Source organism: Oncorhynchus tshawytscha, linkage group LG06 (assembly GCF_018296145.1).
Source record: "Oncorhynchus tshawytscha isolate Ot180627B linkage group LG06, Otsh_v2.0, whole genome shotgun sequence".
NCBI lineage: Eukaryota > Metazoa > Chordata > Actinopteri > Salmoniformes > Salmonidae > Oncorhynchus > Oncorhynchus tshawytscha.
In genome coordinates this window covers 65639004-65661864 of record NC_056434.1, presented here as the reverse complement: position 1 = coordinate 65661864, position 22861 = coordinate 65639004, and the positions used below count along the sequence as shown (strand labels likewise).

Here is a 22861-nt window from a genome sequence, read left to right as displayed (position 1 = left end):
AGCATTTCTTCTTTGTCAAGATCATCCATCTGACAGGTGTGGCATTCCAATAAGCTGATTAAACAGCATGATCATTATACAGGTCCACCTTGTGCTGGGGACAACAAAAGGCCACTCTAAAAATGTGCAGTTTTGTCACACAACACAAAGTTTTGAAGGAGCGTGCAATTGACATGCTGACTGCAGGAATATCCACCAGAGCTGTTGCCAGAGAATTGAATGTTCATTTCTCATACCATAAGTCGCCTCGAACATCGTTTTAGGGAATTTGGCAATATGTGCAACCGGCCTCACAACTGCAGACCATGTGTAACCACACCTGCCCAAGACCACATCTGGCTTCTTCACCTGCGGGATTGTCTGAGACCAGCCACCCAAACAGTTGATGAAACTGAGTATTTCTGTATGTAAGCCCTTTGTGGGGAAATCTCTTTGATTGGCTGAGCCTGCCCACCCACCCTGCCCAGTCATGTGAAATTCATAGATTAAGGCCTAATGAATTTATTTCTATTGACTGATTTACTTATATGAACTGTAAAATCTTTGAAAGTATTGCATGTTGCGTTTTATTTTTGTTTTAGTATATTTTAGATCTTTCTCATAAGCCAAAATCTTGCAAAGTTCCATCAGAGCCAGTCCGTTATAATGTCATCTATGAGAACGAAGTGCTATAGGCTGATTGGTGTGTGGTGTGTGTTTTGTCTGCAGGCCAGTGCATGTACAATCTGACCCACAGTAAGCCCCGGCGTCTACAGTGGACCTGGCTGGGCCATGCAGAGCTGCACTATGGCTCCTGCACTCTCTACGTCTCCACCCTGCAGATGTACATCCTCCTACAGTTCAACCACCAACCGGTAACTAGATGGGGGAAGCGCAGTGCGATGGGGAAATTGAGTTTAAGAATTACATTTTTTAAATTAACACTAAACTACCTCCTGTTGTTATTTTCAGGATGTATCTGTGGAGGCTCTTCAGCAGGCTACAGGCCTTTCTCCGACAGTGCTGGCCCATGCACTGTCTCCCCTCACTGCAGAGAAGGGCATTCTCACCACAGACAGCCCTGACAACAATCTTGTGAATGGTGAGTTCCCGCTCTGTCTTTCCCTGGCTAGTTATTTCTCTGAGCCTTTCACAAATGCATTCTATGGAGCTACTGTGGATCCCTCCAATCCAGCAATTTTTTACAAAAAAAGATTCCATCCCCTGAATTGTTCCCCAGTTAGATGTTATTTTCATGACAGCTTTGAATTTACTGTTGGCGTTTGTAGAGTTGGACTGAATGTAAGGTTTTGTCCTGCTCTACACATAGGAGTCCTGAGGTTGAACAGAAAAGCTCTGTCTCAGAGTTTGGAAAACCACAGCTACTGCTACCTGCTGCCCAAGCAGACCTACCTGAATGTGGACGAGGACGCTGCCTGCTTGCTGGAGAGGAAGAGGAACTTCATCTACTGCCTCGTCATCCAGATCATGAAGGCTGAGAAAGAGATGAACATAGACAACCTGGTGTTCAGAGTAAGGCCTTGTTCCCTCATGTGTGACCAATGGAGATGATCAACTGATCCTATGTTTTATTTTATTAACTTTTATTTAACTAGGTAAGTCAGTTAAGAACAAATTCTTGTTCATGGGAGAACGACAGCTAGCAGTGGGTGTCTTTTATGTCCCTTATTTTATCCCTTGTCCTCCCTCAGGTGTTGGAGACGTGTCAGAAGCGGGAGGTGACTCGTTCCCCAGGCTCGGTGCGTTTCAGCTGCAGCACTACAGACGTGCTGTCCTGTGTCATGCACGTCATCAGCAAGGGCTACATCAGGCGCAACGAGGACAGCCCCCACATCGTGGAGTTCCTGCCTGAAGACCCCTCCACTCCCCAGAAGGGCCAGGCGCATTTCTCCTTCAGCAAGGCAGAGCTGAAGAATAACCCCAGCAGCAGCAACGCTGACATCAGGTGTGCGGATGACCCTTGACCTAGTGGGGGAAGGGTTTTTAATGTAGATTCCTGGTGTGGCCTCTCGGTTGATTCTGTATCTCAGGGCAAGTTCTTTGTTTTTTAATTGTAGGGAAGGAGAGTAGAATAATTACTAACAGGCATTCTTTTCCATGTATATGTCTGTCTGCTATAGCCATTGCATAAATGCTTTAATAGCTAACCAATTGGGTTGAGGTCTTCAGCCCTGATGTTACAGCACTTATTTGTGCCATATGTACTTGTTCTTTGTCCTAGTTGAGCTTTTAAATACACATTGACCTAAACTGTGGCTGCATGGCAATGTCAGTCATTTCACATACAGGATGACCATTGACCACTGATGCTGTTTATTTAAGCCATTACCTTCAAAGAAACCCATGGCTCTAATACATGCAACACAAAAAATATCTAGCCTGTTATGCCATATGTTGAGAAACAGTCAAAAGATGCTAGTGAATGTTCTATTAATATAAATAATAAAGAACATTTGAACTTTGAACCATGTTTGTTGCTTTCTTATTTTTTAAATATTTTATTTTTCTACCCCTTTTTCTCCCCAATTTCGTGGTATCCAATTGTTCTTGTCTCATCGCTACAACTCCCTTACGGGCTCAGGAGAGATGAGGGTTGAAAGTCATGCGTCCTCCGATACACAACCCAACCAAGCCGTACTGCTTCTTAACACAGCGCCCTCCAACCCGGAAGCCAACCGCACCAATGTGTCGGAGGAAACACTGTGCATCTGGCAACCTTGGTTAACGCGCACTGCGCCCGGCCCGCCGCTGGTGCGCGATGAGACAAGGATTTCCCTACCGGCCAAGCCCTCCCTAACCCTGACGATGCTAGGCCAATTGTGCGTCGCCCCACGGACCTCCCGGTCGCGGCCGGTTGCGACGGCGCCTGGGTGTGAACCCAGAGTCTCTGGTGGCGCAGCTGGCGCTGCATTACAGCGCCCTTAGCCACTGCGCCACCCGGGAGGCGTTGCTTTCTTATTTTGTGTGGGTATAATACAGTAGTCTAGAAATGCTGTGTGGGGTGATCTTTTTTCATAAAGATACCACAATTTGTCTCTACAACTTTTTGCTGTTAAAATCACACAAACTACTAACCTGATAATTACAAGCTCTGCTTTCCATAAGGATGTTATTCTGAAACACTGTTTTTAATGACACATGCTTGTTCTCTGAAATGAGAGTATTTCCAACGTAATTATACTAAACTGTGACCCTCCTCACGTTTAGAGGTTAAGATTTCCATAGATGTAACTTACCTCTTGTAACCCGCTGTGTCTTCTCCTCCAGCCTGGAAGGCATCTTTGCAGCCCCTCAGAGAGTGGAAGACGGGGTCCTGGAGGCTGTCCTGTTGTCCATGGGCCGCACTATGAACCAGGAGGAGGTCCGGCAGCTGATGCAGCGCACAGTGCAGCAAGTCTCTGGCACCCTGACTCTGGACCTGGACCGGGCTGAGCACCTGCTGGTCCACTGCAAGTGGAACATGGACGTGCTAATCCAGCGCTACACAGACGACCCAGACTCCCTGGTCATGGCTGCTGGGCTGAGGGGCTGGAACCCCCAGCCACCCCATAGCCCTGTGTCCAGCTGCCCTGTGTGCCTCATCTCTCAAACAGGGGAGGCAGAGCCCGTTCCCACCCTCTGCTGCATGCACTACTGCTGCCGGGTCTGTCACTTTACCAATTTTTCTAATCCTTTTCTAACTTTGAACTAGTTTAATCTTGTATAGATGCTTTAAAGGGACATTTTGAAGTTGCTATATAATTTTTTAAATTTAGAAATGAATGATATGTACCCATTGATTCTTGCCTTCACAAAGTACTCATACATTTTCTTACAGCCTGAAATCAAAATGGATTTAGTATGTATTTTCCCATCCCATCTATACACAATACCCCATAATGACAAAGTGAAAACATGTTTTAGATTTTTTTCCCCCCACATTATTTGAAGTGAGATAGAGAAATACACAACAAAGTATGTGGCCACCTGATTGTCAAACATCTCATTCTAATTATTAATATGGAGTTGTTCTCCCCCCTTTGCTGCTAAATCAGCCTCTACTCTTCTGGGAAGGATTTCCACTAGATGTTGGAACATTGATGCGGGGACTTGCTTCCATTCAGCCACAAGAGCATTAGTGAGGTCGGCACTGATATTGGGCGATATTAGCTCGCAGTCTGCGTTCCAATTCATCCCAAAGGTGTTCAATGGGGTTGAGGTCAGGGCTCTGTGCAGGCCAGTCAAATTCTTCCACACCGATCTCGAAAACCCATTTCTGTATGGACATCGCTATGTGCACGGGGCAGTTGTCATGCTGAAACCGCAAAGGGCCTTCCCAAACTGTTGCCCCAAAGTTGGAAGCACAGAATCGTCTAGAATGTCATTGTATGCTGTCGGATTAAGATCTACTTTCACTGGAACTAAGAAGCCTAGCCCGAACCATGAAAAACAGCCCCAGACCATTATTCCTCCTCCACCAAACTTAGTTGGCACTAAGGAGTGTCCCCTTCAAATGAGTGAATTTGGCTATTGTACAGTGTTTGCACATTATTCTTTCAAAAATTCTTCAAGCTCTGTCAAGATGGTTGTTGATCATTGCTAGATAATCATTTTCATGCAGATTTAGGAAAAACTGCAACTCTGCTCAGGAACATTCGCTGTCTTCTTGGTAAACAACTTGTGTATATTTGGCCTTGTGTTTAAGGTTATTGTCCTTCTGAAAGGTACATTTGTCTCCCAGTCTGTTGGAAAGCAGACTGAACCAGGTTTTCCACTAGGATTTTGTCTGTGCTTAGCGCTCTTCCATTTAGTTTTTTCCTTAAAAAAAATGATGACAAGCATATCCATAACATGATGCAGCCACCACCATATGAAGATTGGTACTCGGTGATGTGTTGTTTTGGATTTGCTCCAAACATAACACTTTGTATTCAGGAAATGAAGTACATTTTTTTTGCTACATTGTTTGCCGTTTTCCTTTAGTGCCTTATTGCAAACGTTGCATGTTTTGGAATAGGTTTCCTTTTCACTCATTTAGGTTAGTTTAAAATTCACTGCTCAACTGAGGGTCCACATCTGTATGTGTGGGGTACAGAGATGAGGTAGTCATTCAAAAATCATGTTGTCCATGCAACTTATGTGACTTTGTTAAGCACATTTTTACTCCTGAATGTATTTAGGCTTGCCATAACAAAGGGGTTAAATAGTTATTGAATCAAAACATTTCAGCTTTTCATTTTTTATTACATTGTAAAAATTTCTTAAAAACATAATTCCATTTTGACATTATGGGGTATTTATTGGGTGTAGGCCAATGACACAAAAATCTAAATGTAATCCATTATGAATTCAGGCTGTAACACAACACAATGTGGAAAAAGTAAACGGATGTGAATATTTTCTGAAGGCACTGTAACTTTTATAAATGCCCCATGAGCTTAGTTCAACTGTCTTTTACCCCATCAGAACCCAAAATACACTGCTCAAAAAAATAAAGGGAACACTTAAACAACACAATGTAACTCCAAGTCAATCACACTTCTGTGAAATCAAACTGTCCACTTAGGAAGCAACACTGATTGACAATAAATTTCACATGCTGTTGTGCAAATGGAATAGACAACAGGTGGAAATTATAGGCAATTAGCAAGACACCCCCAATAAAGGAGTGGTTCTGCAGGTGGTGACCACAGACCACTTCTCAGTTCCTATGCTTCCTGGCTGATGTTTTGGTCACTTTTGAATGCTGGCGGTGCTTTCACTCTAGTGGTAGCATGAGACGGAGTCTACAACCCACACAAGTGGCTCAGGTAGTGCAGCTCATCCAGGATGGAACATCAATGCGAGCTGTGAGAAGGTTTGCTGTGTCTGTCAGCGTCGTGTCCAGAGCATGGAGACGCTACCAGAAGACAGACCAGTACATCAGGAGACGTGGAGGAGGCCGTAGGAGGGCAACAACCCAGCAGCAGGACCGCTACCTCTGCCTTTGTGCAGGGAGAAGCAGGAGGAGCACTGCCAAAGCCCTGCAAAATAACCTCCAGCAGGCCACAAATGTGCATGTGTCTGCTCAAACGGTCAGAAACAGATTCCATGAGGGTGGTATGAGGGCCCGACGTCCACAGGTGGGGTTTGTGCTTACATCCCAACACCGTGCAGGACGTTTGGCATTTGCCAGAGAACACCAAGATTGGCAAATTTGCCACTGGCGCCCTGTGCTCTTCACAGATGAAAGCAGGTTCACACTGAGCACATGTGACAGACGTGACAGAGTCTGGAGACGCCGTGGAGAACGTTCTGCTGCCTGCAACATCCTCCAGCATGACCGGTTTGGCGGTGGGTCAGTCATGGTGCGGGGTGGTATTTCTTTGGGGGGCCGCACAGCCCTCCATGTGCTCGCCAGAGGTAGCCTGACTGCCATTAGGTACCGGGATGAGATCCTCAGACCCCTTGTGAGACCATATGCTGGTGCGGTTGGCCCTGGGTTCCTCCTAATGCAAGACAATGCTAGACCTCATGTGGCTGGAGTGTGTCAGCAGTTCCTGCAAGAGGAAGGCATTGATGCTATGGACTGGCCCGCCCATTCCCCAGACCTGAATCTAATTGAGCACATCTGGGACATCATGTCTCGCTCCATCCACCAACGCCATGTTGCACCACCGACTGTCCATGAGTTGGTGGATGCTTTAGTCCAGGTCTGGGAGGAGATCCCTCAGGAGACCATCCGCCACCTCATCAGTAGCATGCCCAGGCGTTGTAGGGAGGTCATACAGGCACGTGGAGGCCACACGCACTACTGTGCCTCATTTTGACTTGTTTTAAGGACATTACATCAAAGTTGGATCAGCCTGTAGTGTGGTTTTCTACTTTTAATTTTGAGTGTGACTCCAAATCCAGACCTCCATGGGTTGATAAATTTGATTTCCATTGATAATTTTTGTGTAATTTTGTTGTCAGCACATTCAACTTTGTAAAGAAAAAAGTATTTAATAAGAATATTTCATTCATTCAGATCTAGGATGTGTTATTTTAGTGTTCCCTTTATTTTTTTGAGCAGTGTATAAGAATGTTTTACAATGTTTGTAAACAAACACTACAGCCTTAAAGCATGGTTTAAACTACACATTTGATATCATGGATGGTCTGTCCCTTCATGGATAGCTCGGTCTATAAATTTGAGCGGTTAGATTTCTCCAACCCCATCCCTCAGCTTTTTACCTGAAACCGGGGTGAGGGAGCTTTGTTATTATTTCAACTGCTGATTGCTGCTTTAAGGATGAATTAGACTGTTCATGTTGAGTCGGAACATCTGCTCCTAATTTATGTGTGAACAGTTTGTCACAGGACTCCCATTTCATGATGATTTTTATTTTCTTCCTAGTCTTGCTGGCAGGAGTACCTCTCGGCCAGAATTGAGCAGAACCTGGTGATGAACTGCAACTGTCCAATAACAGACTGCAGAGCACAACCTACTTCTCAGTTCTTCTTCAACATCCTGACCAACAAGGACACCATCGCCAAGGTCTGCACCCCCCCCACACACACACGAGAGCATCACACTTAAAGTGAATTTGGAAAGTATTTAGGGAGTTTCTCCCATTCTTATTTGCAAATCCTCTTAAGATCTGTCAGGTTGGATGGGGAGCATCTTGCACAGCTATTTTCAGGTATCTCCAGTGATGTTTGATTGGGTTCGGGCCCTGGCTGGGCCACTCAAGGACATTGAGGCTTGTCCCGAAGTCACTCCTGTGTTGTCTTGGCTGTTTGCTTAGGGTCGTTGTCCTGTTGGAAGGTGAACCTTTTCCACAGTCTGATTTCCTAAGCGTTCTGGAGCATGTTTTCATCAAGGATTTTGCTATACTTAACTCCGTTCATCTTTCTCTTGATCCTGAGAAGTCTTCCAGTCCCTGCCGCTGAAAAACATCCCTACAGCATGATGCTGCCACCACCATGCTTCACCGTAAGGATGGTGCCAGGTTTCTTCCAAATGTGACACTTGGCATTCAGGCCAAAGAGTTGCATATTGGTTTCATCAGACCAGAGAATCTTGTTTCTCATGTTCTGAGAGTCTTTAGGTGCCTTTTGGAAAACTCCAAGTCGGCTGTTGTGCCTTTACTGAGGAGTGGCTTTTGTCTGGCCACTCTACCATAAAGGCCTGATTGGTGGAGTGCTGCAGAGATGTTTGTCCTTCTGGAAGGTTCTTCCATCTCCACAGAGGAACTCTGGAGCTCTGTCAGAGTGACCATTGGGTTCTTGGTCACCTCCCTGACCAAGGCCCTTATCCCCGATTGCTCAGTTTGGCCGGGCGGCCAGCTCTAGGAAGAGTCTTGGTGGTTGCAAACTTCCATTTAAGAATGACGGAGGACCGTCAATGCTGCAGAATTTTTTTGGTACCCTTTCCCAGATCTGTGCCTCGACACAATCCTGTCTCGGAGCTCTGCGGACAGTTCCTTCGACCTCATGGCTTGGTTTTTGCTCTGACACGCACTGGATGATCCATGGAAACAGGATGCAGCTGAGCTCAATTTCGAGTATCATAGCAGAAGGTCTGAATACTTATGTAAATAAGGTATTTCTGTTTTTGATTTTTATAAATTTGCAAAAATGTCTAAACCTGTTTTTGTTTTGTCATTATGGGGTATTGTGTGTAGATTGAGCATTTTTACTTATATAATCCATTTTAGAATAAGGCTCTAACATAACAAAAAATACTTCATGTACTGTATATAAACCCATAAAGTTATGTCTGTCCAGTTGTACATGTTTGCTGATCGTGAGTTTAAAACAGTAGCGCCTATCCATCCTCTGAGGCTCCTGTCCTCGGTTTCTCCCCAGTATGAGAACGCTCTCCTCCGGGGCTATGTGGAGTGCTGCTCCAACCTGACCTGGTGCACCAACCCCTTGGGCTGTGACCAGATCCTATGCAGGGAGAACATCGGCAGCATGGGCACCTGCTCAAAGTGCTGCTGGTCCTCCTGCTTCAGCTGCAACTTCCCAGAGGTTAGCACTGAGCTGTTATACACGTCTCCTGTCCTCATTCATGTGGTTTATTTGTCTTTTCTTTTTTACTTCAATGGCATTGAATTAGAAATCCATATTTGTACGGATACCCATCAGACTTGGTGTAGTGTAAATCTATCTAGTCTCTATGAACAAAATACTGTATGTACAAGTAAGCATAGAGTATAGATTTATGCTGATTTCTTAACCTCCACTATCTCCCCAGGCTCACTACCCAGCCAGCTGCAGTCACATGTCCCAGTGGATAGACGATGGTGGCTACTACGAGGGTATGACCATGGAAGCTCAGAGTAAGCACCTTGCCAAACTCATCTCCAAACGCTGCCCCAGCTGCCAGGCCCAGATAGAGAAGAACGAAGGGTGCCTACAGTAAGTGTAAAGCCACTGGACCCGTTTCAATCCTCAGCCCTGTTTGTTCTCTGTCGATTCCCATCAAACCATTTCATGGTTTACCAGAAGTATGTTGTAGGGATTTCTAGGCATCACTGTTACTGCCACTCAGTGTCAAAACATTTTTTTCAGTATGACTTGTGCCAAATGTAACCATGGATTTTGCTGGAGGTGTCTCAAGCCATGGAAACCAACCCACAAAGATTACTTCAACTGCGCAGCTATGGTAATTCCAATTGACTTGATTAAGTTAGTTTGTGCTTCATACGATTTTGGGTTTCCCCTCCATATGTATTTGGACAGTGAATTTTTTTATTTGGCTCTGTACCCCACCATTTTGGATTTGGTCAAATGTTTCATGAGGCCACTTTACAGAATGTCACCTTTTATTTGAGGGTATTTTCATACATATCTGTTTTACCGTTTAGAAATGAAAGCACTTTATGTACAGTGCCTTTGGAGAGTATTCAGACCCCTTGACTTTTTCCACATTTTGTTACGTTACAGCCTTTTTCTGAAATGTATTAAATAAATAAAACATCCTTCGCAGTCTATACACAATACCCCATAATGACAAAGGGAAAACTTGTTTTTAGAAATGTAAAACAAAATAATTAACAGATACCTTATTTACATAAGAATTCAGACCCTTTGCTATGAGACTCAAAATGGAGCTCAGAGGCATCCTGTTTCAATTGATCATCCTTGATTGGAGTCCACCTGGTGGTAAATTCAATTGATTGGACATGATTTGGAAAGGCACACACCTGTCTATATAAGGTCCCACAGTTGACTGTGCATGTCAAAGCAAAAACAAGGCCTTGAGGTCGAAGGAATTGTCCGTAGAGCGCCGAGACAGGATTGTATTGAGGCAAAGATCAGGGGAAGGGTACAAAAACAATTCTGCTGCATTGAAGGTCCCCAAGAACACAGTGGCCTACATCCTTCTTAAATGGAAGATGTTTGGAACAACCAAGACTCTTCTTAGAGCTGGCCACATGGCCAAATTGAGCAATGAGGGGGGAAGGGCCTTGGTCAGGGAAGTGACCAAGAACCCAATGGTCACTTTGACAGAGCTCTAGAGTTCCTCTGTGGAGATGAGAGAAACTTCCAGAAGGACAACCATCTCTGCAGAACTCCACCTAACAGGCCTCTCTGGTAGAGTGGCCCGACGTAAGCCACTCAGTAAAAGGCACAACAGCCCTAAAGATTCTCTGGTCTGTTGAAACCAAGATTGGAATCTTTGGCCTGAATGCCAAGCGTCAGTTCTGGAGGAAATCCGGCACCATCCCTACGGTGAAGCATGATGGTGGAAGCATCATGCTGTGGGGATGCTTTTTAGCAGCAGGGACTGGGAGACTAGTCAGGATCGAGGCAAAGATGAACGGCGCAAAGTACAGAGATCCTTGATGAAAACCTGCTCCAGTGTGCTCAGGACCTCAGACTGGGGCGAAGGTTCACCTTCCAACAGGACAGCGAACCTAAGCACACAGCCAAGACAGCGCAGGAGTGGCTTCGGGACAAGTCTCTGAATGTCCTTGAGTGGCCCAGCCAGAGCCGGAACTTTAACCGATCTAACATCTCTGGAGAAACCTGAAAATAGCTGTGCAGTGACGCTCCCCATCCAACCTGACAGAGCTTGAGAGGATCTTCAGAGAAGAATGGGAGAAACTCCCCATATACAGGTGTGTCAAGCTTGTAACATCATACCCAAGAAGACTCGATGCTGTAATCGCTGCCAATGTGCTTCAACAAAGTACTGAGTAAAGGGTCTGAATACTTATGTAAATGTGGTGTTTCATTTTTTATTATAAATGAGCAAACATTTCTAACAACCTGTTTTTGCTTTGTCCTAATGGGGTATTGTGTGTAGATTGAGGAAAAGGGGTCTGAATACTTTTCGAAGGCACTATCTAGTCCCCCCCCATTTGAGGAGGTCAAGTATTTGGACAAATTTGCTTACTGTATTAAAGGAGTCAACGGTTTAGTATTTTGTCTTTTCACTCAATGACTACATCAAGCTTGTACAAACTTGTTGGATGCATTTGCAGTTTTTGGTTGCGTTTTGATTATATTTTGCCCAATGGGAACTGAATGGTGAATAATGTGTTTTCTCATTTTGGAGTCACTTTTATTGTGACTAAGAATAGAATGTTTCTCAACACTTCTACATTTATGTGGATAATCATGGGTGGGGGGTGATCCAATGCAGTGATCCACTTTTTTTCTGACTGCAGGTGAGTAAAGCAGCAAGGCAGGAAAAGAAGTTCCAAGACTACAACGAGAGATGCACTTTCCACAACCAAGCCAAGGACTTTGCCATCAATCTAGAGAGCAAAGTCTCCTCCATCAATGAAGCCCTGCAAATGAAGTCATTGACGTTTGTTATTGATGCCTGCAAAGTCCTCGCTCAAGCGCGCAAGGTAAGAGGTAGTAAACTAATTTGAAAATAACTGTCCAATCAGTAAAGACATTTAAGCAATCACCACTCAATCACCAATCACCATGCACGCTTTTGGAACATTGACATTTAAAAAAGTATAACAAATCAATTTAATATACACCATCACAATATATCCTTTATTTTAGGCAGGTGTAAAGAAACATTATGATATGAAGAACATGTATTTTAGAATAACAGAATAGGAGTTGGCCTAGTATATGTTATCTATGCACCATGCCATAGGCTGTATGTAGGCTTGTTCATTTAGTAGACAAGATATGCTTAAGTCGGATGCTGTTATTTTATATTCTATGATTTTATAGTAAGAAGAATATAATTGAACTTATCTGAATAAAATATAAACAGTATTTGTCCCATTCTGGTGTGAGTGCACATATGAGCATAAAAGTGATCATTTGAAACCGGTCCTATACACTAGATTGAGTTTGCCACTTTAGTTGCTGAACAAACATATAAATGCAACAATTTCAAAGATTTTACTGAGTTACAGTTCATACAAAGAAATCAGTCAATTTAGATAATTCATTAGACCCTAATCTATGGATTTCACATGACTGGGAATATAGATATGCATCTGTTGGTCACAGATACTTCAAAAAATGTAGGGGCATGGATCAGAGAACCAGTCAGTATCTGGTATGACCACCATTTGCCTCATTCAGTGCGACACATCTCCTTCGCTCAGGCTGTTGATTGTGGCCTGTGGAATGTTGTCCCACTCCTCTTCAATGGCTGTGTGAAGTTGCTGGATATTGGCGGGAACTGGCACATGCTGTCGTAAACATTGATCCAGAGCATCCCAAACATGTTCAATGGATGACATGTGGTGAGTATGCAGGCCATGGAAGAATTGGGACATTTTCAGCTTCTAGCAATTGTGTATAGATTCTTGCGACATGGGGCTGTGCATTATCATGCTGAAACATGAGTTGATGGCAGTGGATAAATAGCACGATCTTGTCACAGTATCTCTGTGAATTCAAATTGCCATCGATAAAATGCAATTGTTTATTGTCCGTAGCTTATGCCTGCCCATACCATAAACCCACTGGCCACCATGGGGCACTCGCTGATAGCAAAGCGTGCTGTCTACCATCTGCCTGGTACAGTTAAAACCGGGATTAATCTGTGAAGAGCACACTTCTCCAGCATGCTAGTGGCCATCGACAGTGAGCATTTGCCCACTGAAGCCAGTTATAATGCCAAACTACAGTCAGGTCAAGACCCTGGTAAGATCGATGAGCACGGAGATGTGCTTCTATGAGACGATTTCTGACAGTTGTGTGGAAAATCTTTGGTTGTGCAAACCCACAGTTTCATCAGCTGTCCGGGTGGCCGGTCTCAGACGACCCTGCAGGTGATGAAGCCGGATGTGGAGGTCCTGGGCTGGTGTGGTTGTGATGCCGGTTAGACATACTGCCAAATTTTCTAAAATAACATTTGAGTCGGATTATGGAAGAGAAATCAACGTTCAATTGTCTGGCAACAGCTCTGGTGGACATTCCTGTAGTCAGCATGCCAATTGCACGCTCCCTCAGCTTGAGCCATCTGTGGCATTGTGTTGGGTGACAAAACTGTACATTTTAGAGTGGCCTTTTGTCCCCAGCACAAGGTGCATACTGTGTAATGATCATGCTTGTTTAATCAGCTTCTTGATATGCCACACCTGTCAGATGGATGGATTATCTTGGCAAAGGAGAAATGCTCACTAACAGGGAATGTAAACAAATGTGTGCACAACATTTGACATAAATAATATTTTTGTGCATATGGAACATTTCTGGGATTGTTTATTTCAGCTCATGAAACATGGGACCAACACTTTACAAGTTGCATGTATGTTTTTGTTGAGAATAAATCTTAGACTGTCTTAGAAATCAAAATATATATGGGCTGCATGGTGACACTATAGGCTATTGATGTTTTGGGAAAGTCACAAATAAAGCTTGTGCTCTGTTCCTTGCCTCAGGCTGCACATGTGGTTCTCAATTTAATCCCATCTTTACTAATATGCTAAATTAGTTTAGATTTAGAATGGCCCATTAATGGACAGGGGAAGTAAGATGAAGTCTGTATGCACTCGAATAGCGAATGGAGGCCGCTTTCCCACCGGTTCGTTTTTCAATCATGACTGGTTATTTCACTCCATGCATCAACTACTGTTTTTGTGGAGCATGCAGCCTCTTGCTGCACGACAGGTGATGTTCTGCCCAAACTCTGTATACCACGGGCTCTAAAACCCTGTTCCTGCAGCTTCCCAGTGCTTCATTTGGGAAACCAAGTCAAATCTTTTCATGAACATTGATAGTAAAAAAGAAAAAAAATCACAACGAAAACCAGGCTATTTCATTGAACTGTTGCCAGCCCCTCTGTCTGCATGTTCGAGAAAGGAATGAAGGATACAGAGAGATGGAAACAGACGGCGGTGAGATTCTGTAGCTAAAGCCTATTACTAGGCTATTCAAATACAAATTCACTATAATTGTGGGCTAACTCTTAAGTCGCCCTGCACAATTGATGAATCAATAGCATCTCCTAGGCCTATACGTTCTCTCCCAGACTCATGGATAGAAAGTTTGGAGTGTAGAATAAGGTAACCAGTCCATCCAGTATGCAAAATAATACAGTCCATACTCAAAGGCAATTGCTAGAATTTTAATTTTGGCGTATAGGCCAGACCAATTTTGAACCAAAAACATCTTAAGTCAGTGTAAAATCTTTTTCTGCCGTGTGTAAATGCGGTACGCTATATATTGTATAACGGAACAATCATTATTTTAATTCAATGTTTTTTCAGGCTTGTGCACATATTATAGGCCTGTGTATGGATAAGCTTGAGTATGCATATGTTTTTATTTATTTATGAATCATCACATTAGAAAGCGCTGTCCATTTTGTTGTTAGTCTTTGAAACAACATCCACAACGACCATGTTTTCCACTGCTTCAGCCAATCAGCCAAGTGTAAAACAAATGTTTTTTTAAAGAAAGTACAATAATGTTTTGATGAGTGTTTGATGGCATTTTCATTGATGTTAGAGGGACAATTGAGCACTGAGTACCAGGCCATTAGTGACCTTATGGTCGTTAGTTTGTTGGGTACTACCGATGCATGTCCAGAGTGCATAAGAGGAGATTACCTTGACTCAACGGTCACATGGCGTTTTACTGCGGTCCTGTTTGCCAGTGTGGCGGTAATACGGTCACCTCGAGCCCTATTCATGATGAACCTTTTCAGCATTTAAAAGATATTACTAATATGGATCCCTTGCCTGACTCTGCCATATAGGTGCTGGCCTACTCGTGTGTGTACAGCTACTACAACCAGGACACAGAGAAGATGGATGTGATGGAGCAGCAAATGGAAGCCCTGGAGCTTCACACCAATACTCTACAGATCCTGCTGGGTAAGACCTGCAGGAATTACCATGCCTAGAGAAAGTATTCACACCCCTTCTTAACCTATCCACATTTTGTTGTTACAGCCTGAATTTAAAATGGATTAAATTTAGATTTTGTGTCACTGGCCTAAACACAATACCCCATAATGTCAAAGTGGAATGATGTTTTTACAAATGAATACAAAATGAAAAGCTGAAATGTCTCGAGTCAATAAAAGTATTTAACCCCTTTGTTATGACGAGCCTAAATACAGTGCATTCGGAAAGTATTCAGACCCCTTCCATTTTATTTTTGTTACGTCACAGCCTTATTCTAAAATGGATTAAATAAATAAATATCTTCAATCTACACACAGTACCCCATAATAACAGAACAAAAACTGTTTTTTATATATATTTTTTGCAAATGTATCAAAAATCTAAAACGGATACCTTAAGTATTCAGACCTTTTTCTATTATACTAGACATTTTGCTCAGGTGCATCCTGTTTCCATTGATCATCCTTGAGATGTTTCTACAACTTGATTGGAGTCCACCTAAGGTAAATTCAATTTATTGGACATCTCTGCAGCACTCTACCAATCAGGCCTTTATTAAGGTAGTGGCCAGATGGACGCCACTCCTCAGGGCAGATGACAAGCCTGCTTGGAATTTGCCAAAAGGCACCTATGGACTCTCAGATAATGAGAAACAAGATTCTCTGTTCTGATGAAACCAAAGATTGAAGTCTTTGGCCTGAATGCCAAGCGTCACGTCTGGAGGAAACCTGGCACCATCCCAACGGTGAAGCATGGTGGTGGCAGCATCATGCTGTGGGGTGTTTCTCAGCAGCAGGGACTGGAAGACTAGTCCAAATAGAGGGAAAGATGAATGGAGCAAAGAACAGAGGTCCTTGATGAAAACAACATTGTAGTTACTCCACAATACTAACCTAATTGACAGTGAAAAGTAGGAATCCTGTACAAAACATGCATCTTGTTTGCAATAAGGCATTAAAGTAAAACTGCAAATAATGTGGGAAAGAAATGTATGACCTAAATACAAAGCGTTATGTTTGGGGCAAACACAACACATCACTGAGTACCACGCTTCATATTTTCAAGCATGGTGGTGGCTACATCATGTTATGGGAATGCTTGTCTTTGGCAAGGACTAGGTAGTTTAGAATAAAAATAATCCTAGAGGAAAACCTGGTTGTCTGCTTTCCAACAGACACAAATTCACCTTTCAGTAGGACAATAACTTAAAACACAAGGCCAAATATGCTTACCAAATCAATTTGTATTGGTCCACATACACATGGTTAGCAGATGTTATTGCGAGTGTTGCGAAATGCTTGTGCTTCTAGTTCCCGACAGTGCAGCAATATCTAACAAGTAATATCTAACAAGTAATATCTAACAATTTCACAACAAATACCTAATACACAACCATTTAAGTAAAGGAATGTAGCAAGAATATGGATGAGCAATGACAGAGCAGCATAGGCTAAGATGCAATATAGAATGTAGTGTATACATATGAGATGAGTAATGCAAAATATGTAAACATTATTAAAGTGGCATTTGTGACTAGTGTTCCATTTATTAAAGTGGCCAATGATTTCATGTCTGTATGTAGGCAGCAACCTCTCTGTGCTAGTGATGTTTGTTTAACAGTCGTCTGGTCTTGAGATAGAAGCTGTTTTTCAGACTCTCTGTCCCAGCTTTGATGCATCTGTAGACTGATCTCGCCTTCTGGATGGTAGCGGGTTGAAAAGACAGTGGCTCGGGTGGTTGTTGTCCTTGATCTTTTTGACCTTCCTGTGACATCAGGTGCTGTAGGTGTCTTAGAGGGCAGGTAGTTTGCCCCACGGTGATGTGTTGTGCAGACCACAACACCCTCTGGAGAGCCCTGCGATTGTGGGCGGTGCAGTTGCCGTACCAGGCGGTGATACAGCTCGACAGGATGCTCTCAATTGTGCATCTGTACAAATTTGTGAGGGTTTTAGGTGACAAACCTTCACCACACTCTGTGTGGATGGACCATTTCAGTTTGTCAGTGATGTGTACACCGAGGTACGTAACTTTCCACCATCTACACTGCTGTTCTGTCGGTGGATGGGGGGTGCTCCCTCTGCTGTTTCCTGAGGTCCACTATCATCTCGTTTTTGTTGACATTGAGTAAGAGGTTATTTTCCTGACACCATATCCCGAGAGCTCTCACCTCCTCCCTGTAGGCTACCACAATGTTCGAGTGGCCTAGTTAGTTTTGACTTAAATAGTCTTGAAATTGGCTGTCTAGCAATGATCAACAACCAACTTGACAGAGCTTGAAGAATTTAGAAAAGAATAATGTGCAAATATTGTACAATCCAGTTGTGCAAAACTCTTAGACCCACCCAGAAAGACTGCTGTAATGGCTGCCAAAGGTGATTCTAACATTTATGTACATTTGATTTCTGTATTTCATTTTCAATAAATAAAAAATACATGTGAAACATATTTTCACTTTGTCATTATGGGGAATTGTGTGTCGATGGTTGAGGATTTTTTATTTTATTTAATCCATTTTGAATTCAGGCTGTAACACAACAAAATGTGGAATGAGTCAAGGGGTATGAATAAAAGGATCATTGTAAGATTGTCAATGCAAATTTCTATTACGTACAGATTGGCATTTGAAAGGATTTCACTATTAGAGAGATGTTTTTACTTCAATGGAGACTTGCTCGCGTGACTCGAGGGATAGCCAGTGCGATGCACTCTGCTTGTTTTAAGTAGAAGGGTAGAAGAGTTCTTATAGGTGTAAATTCAAACCATATAAAATAATGACATATGATGGAAACAGGAAGTTTCTGTAAAAAATAACTGTTGCGCCACTTTGATTGACCGACAATAAGCTACACGTGTGTAATGCGTTTTGGCTACCGGTGTGTCTTTTATGGGGCACACTCAACTCAAACTCTTGTTTTATTAAAACTTTGTATGCAATGGTCTATTCTTGTAGGCTATGTAGCAATGTCACATAGGCTCATTTTAGACACAGCCTTAAAAAAATGTTTTTATTCCTCAAATACTCTCCCAAGTAATCGAATACTAATGTCTGTTTTGGATATTCGAACATCCCTACTTTTTGAGGATGTTTCATACACCATGGATGAGTTCTCATTGTCTGTGTCTTTCCCCTCCAGAGGAGACCCTGTTGCAGTGTACGGATCTAGCGTCCTGCATCCGTCTACTGAAGCCTGAGCACCTCAACACTGGCCTGGAACTCATCCGCCGCATTCAGGAGCGTCTGGTGGCCATTCTACAACACTCAACCCAGGTAGGGACTAGGGAGGGATTTACACACTGAAGAGCACAGCACAAAGTGTGGTGGTAATACTTATTGGGTGCTTTGTGGTCCAATCAACAGCAAGTCATGAGGGTTTCCTCCTGTCTGGTCTCTCCAAACACAGGACTTCCGAGTGGGATACAACTCCAAAACAGGACAGGAACTGGAATCTGCTCAAGCTTCAAATCTTTCTAAGACCACAGATGCCAACAAAGTGTGAGTACAGGAGATTTGGGAAGTGGATCTCTACATTGGTTCCTGGATCTAGTAGCTTATTACTGAGAAAATGTTCTTCCTGATTTGCTGTGCTCACGGGTCTTCTCTCTCTGCAGGGCTGGGGGCTCTGAGTCTGACAACCATAACAACGAGGGTGGAGATGAGGCAGAGGAGGATGAATGGTATGACGATGAGTACGTTCCCGAATGGCATGTAGATGACGAGGATGACTTCTTTTCTGATGATGACGAGTCCGAAAACCTAGAGAGGGATTTCAGTCCTTTTGACTAAACATCTGAAAATAGGAAGAAAAAAATGTCAGTCTCAATCTGTGCAGGCACTGCAAGCACCATATAAATATATTTTGGGGAAAAACAGTACTTAATAAACAAACAAAAATCCATCAGAGAGAGCGATGGGGACAGAGAAAAGCCATGGTCTGGTTTGAAGTGAGGCTGGGTGTGATCCTTCATTTTTCCAGTCAGCCTCTTTGCGCTTAGACTTCACAATTTCAGTCCCATGCCACAACTGCAATTGTTGGATGGGCACACTTACATGTTCCACTTATTCATCACATAGGTTTGAATTCCTAGAGCCTCATTCTTTTTCACATGACGCTGTTTTGAAGCCGATGAGGGTTCCATGACTGTCAGACATAATGAAGGATCCCTGTAAGAAAATATTTGAGGTGTGACGATATACTTGAGAAAAAGCCCATACTTTGTGTAATGCAAATGCTACTTTTTCATTTACCAGCGTGACTGAAAAGGGATTTTATAATCCAGCGCTAGGAAGGCTATTAAATTGGCAGAATGTTGTTCATTGCCAAATGGCTTGCCTTGATATATTTTTGTAATACATGGTTATATGCCTTCATTCATAACGATAAAGTACTCATTCAGAAAATGTATATTTCCATAATGAAACTTAAAACACTGAATTATTGTATGTTAATTTAGAAGGCTATTAAAAGCTCAAGACTGCGGTTAATACAATGTTTGTGCGACCTTTTCATGGGTTATTAAAGGGCTGCAAGGGGGAGAAGATTGGGAGGAAAAGGATGTAACGTATTGGGTGTGCCTGGCAACAGTAGCTGTTGACTCGCAACATTCTTGCGCTGCATTGTAGTTCGCTACATACTTCTTCAGCGATTGGATCGTCTCTGACCAATCAGTGTCAAAACCAGTGACACATTTTCAAACCGCTGCTTTACCCGTCGGTTTCTGGACCAATCAGACGGTCTTGAATGTGTTCGCAAGTCGGTGAAGGGTCAGGGAGGTACTCCAATCAATCAAATGTATTTTATAAATCCCTTTTTACATCAGCAGTTGTCACAAAATGCTTACACAGATACCCATCCTAAAACCCCAATGCGCAAGCAATGCAGATGTAGAAGCACAGAGCCACTCATTGCGGAGATTAAACTAACGTCCGTGGGCGTAGCATTTGGCCGGAGCAAGGAGTCTGGGTAGTCCGGCAATGAGGGAGTTCTATTAACCTGAGCTGTGGTGCACCGTTCTATTGTCCACGACGTGAACTGGCAAAAGCGGTGAGGGAGGAGCGCCCTCACAAATGCAACAGTAATCTGTGCCGCTTTCATGTCAACAAGGCAGCATGGTGCATATTCTAAAACCTACATCTCTTTTCCATTAAATGTTTTAATTTTCAAACTAGTTTTCATTGGGAAGTCACAGAAAGCGTTTTCATCAAAAGCAATAACTTTTGCATATAAAAACATAATCCTACTCATTACTCCACGTGCTTAATCTAGCCTAGGCAACATCATGCTTTTGAAATTTAGAATTTTTTTGTTGTTGAAATTTTGTCAATGTTTATCTGTATATGGGTTGGGGTATTTGATATCTCAACATGCCACTTTGCTGTTGAGAGATCCTTCTATTCACCATGTGCATCTTCAAAAAATGTATATTTCTGATCTCAATGTTGAATTTGTGCAATGTCAGCGGACTAAATAAATGCGCTTTCTGCTATCACCTGGAGTGATTTCACTGTCTATGTATTATTTCATAACTACATTACCTGATTTAAACAAGACATTATTAACGTCATAAATATCATCATAGGCTGCTAGAGAATACTTCTGTGTAGTGAGGGGGGAAATAGTTTGTTATTCCCTGGCTTTTCCCAAAGAGTATCTATTATATTGACAACGGAAATACATGTCCTTAAAGATGGAAGGCAGGTGGAAGGAGAACAGGTGGGACCATTTTAGCCAATAAGAGGGCAGATACCAGTGGCGTAGTACATTTCCTGAGTGTTATTGTGTGTTGCTGCCTTGCTATGTTGTCGTCTTAGGTCTCTCTTTATGTAGTGTTATCTCTTTTGATGTGTGTTTTGTCCTATATTTATATTGTATTTATAAAAAAATATATCCCAGCCCTGTCCCCGCAGAAGGCCTTTTGGTAGGCCGTCATTGTAAATAAGAATTTGTTCTTAACTGACTTTCCTAGTTAAATAAAGGTTCAATAAAATTGTGTGTACCGACAGATGTAGCCAATTGAATAGTCTATCCTTATAGAATATGCATAAAATGCATCCTCCAATTGCAACATCTGCCTATGCCCACACACATCTATTTAACCTCAAACACCAAGTTAGGCATAGGCAACCCAATTTCAAAATAGGCCATAATCACTATCAATCGTGAATGATAAATCTTTGTTTTACTGGTGAAATGTCCAAACTGCATCTCCATCCCAGTTTCAGGAGAATATGCATTTAAATCTTCCTGAATTACTATTTCATGAGCAAATTAAATCGGCAGGGTAGCCAAGTGGTTAGAGCGTTGGACTAGTAACCGGAAGGTTGCAAGTTCAAACCCCCGAGCTGATAAGGTACAAATCTGTCGTTCTGCCCCTGAACAGGCAGTTAACCCACTGTTCCTAGGCCGTCATTGAAAATAAGAATTTGTTCTTAACTGACTTGCCTGGTTAAATAAAGGTAAAATAAAATAAAAAAATAAAAGATGGCATTAAGCTATTAGCCTTGTAATTTGTTTCAGTCAAAGCATATGTCCTGCCTAGTGGTACGCTCTGACTTTTGGCGCATGGGCTTCTTTTTTTAAACTATTCCGCTTCAGCTAACCATCCTAAAATCAAATGAGAAATTAGGTATTTTTTGGTGTGACGTTTTTGGCCTACATTGCTATGGTATTATATTCGGTTCTGTTATGTAAAATGCAAATGAATCATTGTGATCTGGCAAGACATTTATTTACCTTTTATCTAACTTTATTAAACGAGCACCATTGTGTTAATCTTCTATTTGTAATAATAGAGAATGACTATTGGGCCTCCGCAGCGCACACACGTAACCTGTAGTTCATCATTCTCACCACCGCCAGAGAGGAGACTGGGAAGAAACCCCCAGTTACCGGCCTCTAGGTTGCGATACATGTTTATTTGGTTTGTTATTCTATTGTTTTTTCATTTAATTCATGTAATTAAATAATTTATTTACAATTTATCAGTATGAATTTTCCAGAAATAGTTTTACCAGCTCTGTGTATTCTCAAATTGAAAAAAAATTAAGGGGGCGCCACCCATAAAAAATACAACCCGTCCTGGCTTACAGAGATACAACCCGTCCTAAAATACAACCCGTCCAAGCTTACAGAGAGAAGTGACTGGCACACAGACATTGTGGAGCCACCGAACTGGTTCCCCATTAATCACACCATCCCTTCACATGGTTTAGGAATAGTTAGACACATTCACAGATTAGACTAACCCGACCTCGCCCCTCTCTGGGCCCAAGTAACTTTCCCACATAAGCATACTATACAAATTAATAAAACATCTTATTTATCAATGTTACCTAAAGAATTCTGATTCTGCTACCACATTCCCCTCTCAGGGACATTGTCCCTTCTAAAGAATCAGATATTAATTACCTACTCAATATTTAAAAAATCAAATCCCCTCAATGTCAAATACCTTAGCTTATGTAAGCTTTCTCCCTTCTGAAACTAAGTTTACAACCTTTATTCTACAAGACAAACTTGCACAAGTTTAATAACACAGAATAATCCATTTGAGGAAAATAAAAACATAACATA

General features: G+C 42.5%; 1 protein-coding gene across 6 annotated transcripts in view; it reads left to right on the top strand.

Moving 5' to 3' along the window:
• LOC112252902 (cullin-9-like) overlaps positions 1 to 20783 on the top strand; it is a 75614-nt gene extending 54831 nt beyond the window's left edge. For 4 of the 6 annotated variants that reach the window (XM_042323519.1, XM_042323518.1, XM_024424595.2 and 1 more), the window contains 14 exons: positions 709 to 854; positions 952 to 1081; positions 1310 to 1512; positions 1692 to 1945; positions 3268 to 3643; positions 7358 to 7498; positions 8812 to 8976; positions 9203 to 9366; positions 9520 to 9613; positions 11625 to 11810; positions 15140 to 15257; positions 18425 to 18558; positions 18692 to 18783; positions 18900 to 20783. In XM_042323519.1, coding sequence (XP_042179453.1) covers positions 709 to 854; positions 952 to 1081; positions 1310 to 1512; positions 1692 to 1945; positions 3268 to 3643; positions 7358 to 7498; positions 8812 to 8976; positions 9203 to 9366; positions 9520 to 9613; positions 11625 to 11810; positions 15140 to 15257; positions 18425 to 18558; positions 18692 to 18783; positions 18900 to 19074 — 2378 coding nt within the window. In that variant the 3' untranslated portion in view covers positions 19075 to 20783. Of the gene's footprint in view, positions 1 to 708; positions 855 to 951; positions 1082 to 1309; positions 1513 to 1691; positions 1946 to 3267; positions 3644 to 7357; positions 7499 to 8811; positions 8977 to 9202; positions 9367 to 9519; positions 9614 to 11624; positions 11811 to 15139; positions 15258 to 18424; positions 18559 to 18648; positions 18784 to 18899 lie in introns of all 6 variants that reach the window. The other 2 variants (XM_042323522.1, XM_042323521.1) reach the window with 2 other exon arrangements.
• The last annotated feature ends 2078 nt before the right edge of the window (positions 20784 to 22861 follow it).